General features: G+C 37.4%; 2 protein-coding genes across 3 annotated transcripts in view; both read right to left on the reverse strand.

Moving 5' to 3' along the window:
- Positions 1 to 840: 840 nt before the first annotated feature.
- On the reverse strand, positions 841 to 4,483 carry LOC111433251 (two-pore potassium channel 3-like). The gene is made up of 2 exons (XM_023070234.1): positions 2,828 to 4,483; positions 841 to 1,244 (listed from the first exon to the last, which is right to left on the reverse strand). Exons 1-2 carry the CDS (start codon positions 3,958 to 3,960, stop codon positions 1,097 to 1,099), a joined length of 1,281 nt encoding a protein of 426 aa, XP_022926002.1. The 5' UTR covers positions 3,961 to 4,483; the 3' UTR covers positions 841 to 1,096.
- A 1,628-nt stretch (positions 4,484 to 6,111) lies between these two features.
- The window catches only part of LOC111432996 (DNA-binding protein DDB_G0278111-like), a 4,715-nt gene continuing 3,763 nt past the window's right edge, over positions 6,112 to 7,063 (reverse strand). For both annotated transcript variants that reach the window (XM_023069874.1, XM_023069873.1), the window contains exons 5-7: positions 6,747 to 6,838; positions 6,561 to 6,632; positions 6,112 to 6,475 (exon numbers count right to left, since the gene is read on the reverse strand). In XM_023069874.1, the coding sequence (XP_022925642.1) occupies positions 6,437 to 6,475; positions 6,561 to 6,632; positions 6,747 to 6,838 (203 nt within the window). In that variant the 3' untranslated portion in view covers positions 6,112 to 6,436. The remainder of the gene's footprint in view (positions 6,476 to 6,560; positions 6,633 to 6,746; positions 6,839 to 7,063) is intronic.

The following is a 7,063-nucleotide window of genomic DNA, read 5'->3' on the forward strand; positions in this document are numbered from 1 at the left end:
AAAAAAAAAAAAAAAAAAAAAAAAAAAAAAAAAAAAAAAAAAAAAAAAAAAAAAAAAAAAAAAAAAGGTTAATATTTACGAATTCAAATAGTTCTGGAACTTATTATCAACTGAACTTTTATATTATTAATCAACTGCAGCATCAAAAAATGACCTCTTTTTCATAATAATTCACCAAATCCATTCAAAAATATCAGCCAAGCAATTTCAAAAGACTTCCATTATGGTTATGAGTTTACTTGGTCTTCTATTTTTCTCCTTTATATATATATATATAATTATGTGAGGGACATAGGCTTGACTTGGAATGAAGGATGCAAGTCAAGTCATTTGAGATTGAATGGCTTCTTTTTTTAGCATATGGGTTTGGAAGGTTTGTGTTGAAATGTAAGGATTTATTTTGAAAGAAGCCTCAACGATTGGACCCAAAGGAGATGGTTCGATCGTGCTGGTTTGTTTCTTTTTCAAGTGTCCTTTGTTTGACTAATTTGATAGTGGTCGTTTGGATCTACAAACTAGTGAGAAGAGGAGGATTCAATTCTCTGACCGAGTTGGAGATTGATTCTTAGTGTGCTACTAAAAAAGAAGAGACTTACAAGAATTGAAAGTTACTATCTATACAAACAATGTGCACCTTCATTTTTCGGTGGCTCAATCATAGTAACTTGTTAGGTGACTTTTTGAAAAAATTCTTAAGGATACATGTGAATGAGGACAAATCATGCTGAAATACTCGTGCTGGTATGTGGGGATAGTCTTCATTTTTAGAAGTAAGGAGTAAGTAATGAGTAAGTAATGTGATCCTGCTGAATTCTAATCCAAATTCTGAGTATGGACATCGGACACATACAAAGATATAAACCAATAAACAAATTAGAGTTCAACAAGTTCAAACGATTATCTTTTAGTTTCTATAGAAGATTCTTCCTAGTTCCTATGCTATCAAAACTTGGTACAGAATCATCACATGAATGGAGCAAAACAAATGTTGGAGGAAATTCAAGCTCTTTCTCTCTTTCGATCTTTGATGATCCATGACTTGAATCCTTCCGAATCCAAATGCCGAGGGAATCGTTGTCGGGATCGTGTTTGTATATCAGTGATGACTTTCCAAGAGATCGGCCAGTGTAATCTTCCCACAGTTGCCAGTGTCTAGTCTATCAAAGTTATTAGATATCTGCATCACATCTTTCTCTGATACCTTTCCCATCTCCTTCAGCTTGTATAACACATACTCTGACCTACTGCAACATGGATGACATAAAATACCCAATGTCAGCTCACCCAGTTTTGTTGTTCTGTTTTCTATTACTCAACTTGATTCACAACATCGATATGTGTACAAAATAAGCTATGTGCCGATTGAGGTACCAGCCAAACCTACATGGCTGGGATATTTAAGTTGACAGAAGAACATGGACCGAACCGTACAGGACGGGAAGGAATGCCTAACATAGATGTTCTCAACAAAGGAACTCAAACTGGTACTAGAAATCTAAATAGAGATTGAAATACATATTGAACAAAGACATGTTCAAACAAGAATCATGGACAGTTTTGGATGAGCTAAGTTGCAGCGTGTTTCAATCAGAGTAAAACCAGAAGATAAAAAAAAGTTGAGGCAAAGATCTTATGCCTTGTTTACTTAAGACATGAAATAAGATTCCAACAAGTTTAGCAGGAGTGCACATCATACGACGTCGTCGATGGAAACGTGTACAGAATCAGGATGAAGAAGAACTCTTTTAGTGTTGATAAGAAAATAGGTTCATTGTCAGCAAAGAATTCCAGAATTCCCATCTCTCAAGATACCAAATCCAATACTTAATGCCAAAAATAAGAACCCGACTCAAGCTAGCGTATTCAAGTTTTTAACGATATTCTTATTCGGCCCTGCTTGCATTGATAGGTAACTAATGACCCACCCTCATAACAGAACACATTCTCATAGCACATGCACCCAATTCTCATAGCACATGACCTATCAATTCCCTTGAACTTTTATTCTTTTTCATTAGTTTAAAGAGGAGGCATTTCGTGTTAAAGAAAAGAAGTGAGAGACCTGCCAGAAGACCCATGGGAGAGAGAATTCTCAGATGTCTTTTCTCAACTTGTATCAATTGAAGAACTATTTGGTATTCAGAAGCCAGAACCTTTACAGGCTAACAAACTACACTCACAGATTTCGTTCAACCGTGGGACTTTTGAACCTACGTACCAAACAGTTAAATCACGTATTAAATTGTGGAATCTCGCATTGGTTGGAGAGGGGAACGAAACATTCCTTATAGGGGTGTGAAAACACCTCTCTAACAGACGCGTATTAAAACCTTGAGGGGATGCCCTTGAAGGGAAAGACCAAAGAAGACAGTATCTGCTAGCAGTGAGCTTGGGCTATTACAAATGGTATCAGAGGCAAACACTGGACGTTGTACCAGCGAGGATCTTGGGCCTCCAAGGAGGAATAAGTTGTGTGAGATCCCACGTTAGTTGGAGAGAGGAACGAAACATTCCTTAAAGGGGTGTAGAAACCTCTCCCTAACAAACGCATTTTAAAACCTTGAGGAGGAGCCCTCGAAAGGAAAGTCCAAAGAGGACACTTTCTGCTAGTGGTAGTCGGGTAGTGGGTTTGGGCTGTTAGCCCCTGTGGCTCTTCAAACACAGCAAAGTGGGTAGACAATTTCATACAACTTATGCAAAAAATGCTCATGCGTGTTCATGAAACAATACAAGTAAGACATCTCAGCAAGCAGAATCAGTAACATCCAGACCAATTTTCTAAGCTACTTCTCTAAACTTAGTTTGAAAGAATAATGTTAATACATACCTCACACAGCCATTGTTGTCAGTATCAGCAGCAAGAAACTCAGAGACAGTCATATCCTGACCAAGTATCCACTTTGCCATCATCCTATGCCGCTTATCTACCCTTGCCTCTGCCAAATAAAGAAACGCCCGAGCGACAGCAAGGGTCGATACAAGCAACCAAATCGAAGCAAAAATACGACCAGTCATCGACTTGAACGCCTGATCACCATATCCAACTGTTGTGACAGACATAACTGAAAGATAAAATGAATCCAACCAACCCAGATTTTCAACAAAATGCATAACACCCATGCCAAGTCCTATACAAAGAATCACAACACCCAAGGCCAGAGCCACTTTCATTCTAATCCTCATTCTTCCCTTCTTCACATCAATTATGTAGGATTTCCCAGATTCACGCTGCACCCCTCTCTTTACATTCCTTAACAAATAACTCTCCTGCAAATCAAGCACATAACTGACCATTCCAGAGAGTAATATATCAATAAATCCGAATCCCACCAACACAAACAATACGGAGAACAGCTTCGTCGCAGCACTATTGGGCGTGATATCTCCATACCCAATAGTGCACATAGTTACTATGCAAAAGTACAATGCATCGACCACAGGGTGAGTCTCGTGAGCCGAAAACTTATCACGATTAATCCAATAGATAAGCACGCCCAATGATAAGTAAAGAATTAGAAGAACAACAGCTTGGCGGATAATAGATTGCTTACCAAATTGTGGTTTGGGCTCTTGAGAATGGTTCACATCGTTGATGACGGCCATGGCAGGTGCGGTTTTGGAGCGGTGGAGGTTGCTTTTGTGCCATGAGTAATTGGAATCCACAAGCCATGCCTGTTGAGACGGCGATTGGGATTTTGGGGCCAAAGGTGTAGATGGGTCCTGAAGAGAAGATGAAGCAGAGGGTCTTGAGGAGGAAAGGGAGAGCGTCAAGGCGTCGAATATGGGAGAAGTGTCTTGCGGAGACGATGAAGGACCGAAGATCAGGCGGTCTTTGAACTCCGTGGGTGTCATAGGGAGAGTAATTTCATCGTTTTCAGGGAGTGGACATAATAATTGAGGAGGTGGAGGAAGCGGCTTCCCCCTTGGGCTGATATACGGAAGAAGAGGCTCTTTCTCCATTCAGATATGATGCTGGTTAACCTCTGAGGCCACAGTGCAACCAGCAGCGTTGGGTCCAATCGTAGGACAAGAAGAAGAACGCGTCGAAATGAAAACCCAGGAAACGATTTTGGTGAACGAATTTCAAGTCACAAAGACAACGCGGGATAGATAGAGTGAAAGCTCAAATGGGAGTAAACTGTTGGGACCCAGAAACTGAATGCCTCCAAAAGGGTGAAGAACGGGGGAAACCCAGTGGCATAATTACATTACACAACGCCGTAGCAGCATACGCACTGCGACGGCGGAGGAAGACGAAGGATTAATGAAGAAGCGATTAATGAGGCACGATCCGATGAAGAAAAAGAAACCCAATTCGCTCGAGCTTGAGCATTGATCATCCACAGCTGATCGGCCAGCCCAACTGGAATCGAATTTCTTTTCCCTTCTCCTTTGCTTTTCTTCCTTCTTTTTTGTAGTTATCCAACAATTTCAGAAATAGCTTCATAAACTGTCAGCCAGAAGCTCCGGAACCACATATATATTCCAGACATTTTTTTTAGAATAATTTTTTTTATTAAGTTAAAATTATAAATGTTGGTCTTAAACTTAAATCTTCCTATCTTGTTAACAAATTAATTTTTTTTTTTAAAAGTTAATTAATCTATTAGATAAAATATTAAATCATGTCTATGGAATAAATTTGAGAATTTTAAAAGAATTAAATGTGGATAAGTAAAACTTTTTATAATTTCTTGCCAAAATTTTAAGAAATCTAATTTGTTACACCTCACATGATACTTTATGAAGATAATAAATATTTACATATTTAAAAGTATGTTTTAAGCTATCAAGTAAAATAAAATGTGGTAAATAAATATATAAAAAAAATCTAAAAAGTGTGTATATATATTCTGTATGCAGTTTCAAAATTATCTTACTTTCTGATTCTATTGTATAATTCATTAATTTTTATTATAGAGGCCCTCCTTAATAAAGTAAAATAAATATTTATTAATGTCTCTGTCTAGAATAAAATTTATTGAATAACGTATGAGTTTCAAATAGAATAAAATTGAATAGTGGACAGAAATAAGATGCAAAAATATTGATGTCAGCATAATATTAAATCCCATTTTGATTTTTTTAAAAAAATTAAAGAAGAAAAGATACGATGAATCCATGAATAAATAAACAAGGACAATTATTTATGGTTAGAAAAACACCATAATTAATGGAGTTTCTCTTCCTTCTGAAGATTGTATTCTAATCAATGAAAAGATTATTATTTTTTCTATCAAAATAAATAAATAAATACAACATTATAAAATAAGCACATAATTGTAATATGCAATAATTACATTCATGTTTATTGCAAAAAGGATAGGGATACTGAAGGTTGACATGGAAGGCAGGAATATTCTTGTTTTGTGAGGAATTTTTTGAGTAACCCTTTCAAACATCTTATCTTTTTATCTACAGAGATCCAAATCCATGCTTTCAATCAAAAGTTTCCACATCAAAGTCATAAATGGATTGATGTGACTTGGTATTATCAGTATAAACACATCACATAACAAATCAAAAGCTAATCGATGGAAACAGAAACTCTGTACAAAGAGACAAGGGAAAATGCTCTCTGGGCCCAACCTTAAAGTACTAACCATATGTTACAAGTTTTCTGGTTATAAGATTTGTACTTGTTAGCTTGTTAGCTTTGAATAAGTAGATGGTTTGTAACCGCCCTAAGTCCACCGCTGATATATATTATTATCTTTAGGCTTTCTCTTCTAGACTTCTTCTCAAAGTTTCAAAACGCGATTGTTAGGGAGACATTTTCACACCCTTACGAAAAATACTTCGTTCTCCTTTTCAACCGATGTGAGATCTCACAATCTACCCCCTTCAGGACCCAACGTCCTTACTGGTACTCGTTATTCTCTCTAATTGATGTGAGATCTCACAATCCACCCCTTTTGGAGCCCAACGTCCTCGCTGGCACATCACTCAGTGTCCACCCCTTTTGAGGTTTAGCGGAAGCGTGGTAAGTCTATAACCCAAAAGTCCGAGGATCAAAACCTGACTCTAATACCAACTCATAATGACTCTAGTTCCCTTTGAGAATTAGTGTCGTTACATGGTTACTAAATGTACTTCAACACATAAACAACTATCCAAATCACCCCTTTATCAAGAGCTATATTCAATGGATCCCTCTCTAAGCAATCACAAATAAGAAAGAAAAATAATAATTCAAGGTTGATACTCTGTCATACAGATTAATAGTTTAGCGAATTTGACCTTAACAATGGTGTAATACCAGGTAGTGGCGAGGAGCTCTTGAATTCTGAGGTGAGAATATGAGGGGGATCGTGATAAAGTGGCAGCAGAGTAAATAGATAAAAAGGAAGATATTGTACCGCACAAGCAATAAACATACAACCAAGAGTGCGGGTATAATCATATATCATATAAGCTGTGCAACCCATCTCAATTTCTAATCATCATCATCAAGAACGCTCCGACGCCTTTGTATCTGAAGAATAATGAGAATATACAAATACCATCAGGACATGAACATACCAAAATTCAGCAGGCGGAAGTAAGCAATGGAAACTCACAGTAACTTTCGTCTGTTTTGTGGTCTGGTTGTTGATCTGTTCTAGCAATGTAATAAGCCTCTCTTCAGAAACCTGAAAAAAAAATGGTAAAATCCGTTGCTTCATTCACACTGGTGTTGCCATATTCTCAATTAAATGTAGGTGCAACATTTTTGTCAGAGAAACTAAAATGATATACTACTGAACCTTCTCTACAATTTGGCCCATCTGTGCAGCTCTCAGTATAACATCTTCGACACCTCTCGCCTTCTCAGGTTTAACCAATGCAATTCGAGCAACTGCATAAAAGCACAGGGGAAAAATGAGTATGAATAAGGCAAAACTGCCAGTAACCTAGTTGCAGTAATGACCAACTGGGCACAATTTGCCCGTTCCATCTCCATGCCAGCTAATAGCAAACCACAGTTTGACAAGAATGACATCTAATTTTCCAAAGGCTTGAGACAAAACTAGATCTGGTAATATCAACATTTAATACCCCCCCCCCCAAAAAAAAAAAAAAA

The sequence above is a fragment of the Cucurbita moschata genome, unplaced genomic scaffold, assembly GCF_002738365.1.
Source record: "Cucurbita moschata cultivar Rifu unplaced genomic scaffold, Cmos_1.0 Cmo_Scf00041, whole genome shotgun sequence".
Classification (NCBI taxonomy): domain Eukaryota; kingdom Viridiplantae; phylum Streptophyta; class Magnoliopsida; order Cucurbitales; family Cucurbitaceae; genus Cucurbita; species Cucurbita moschata.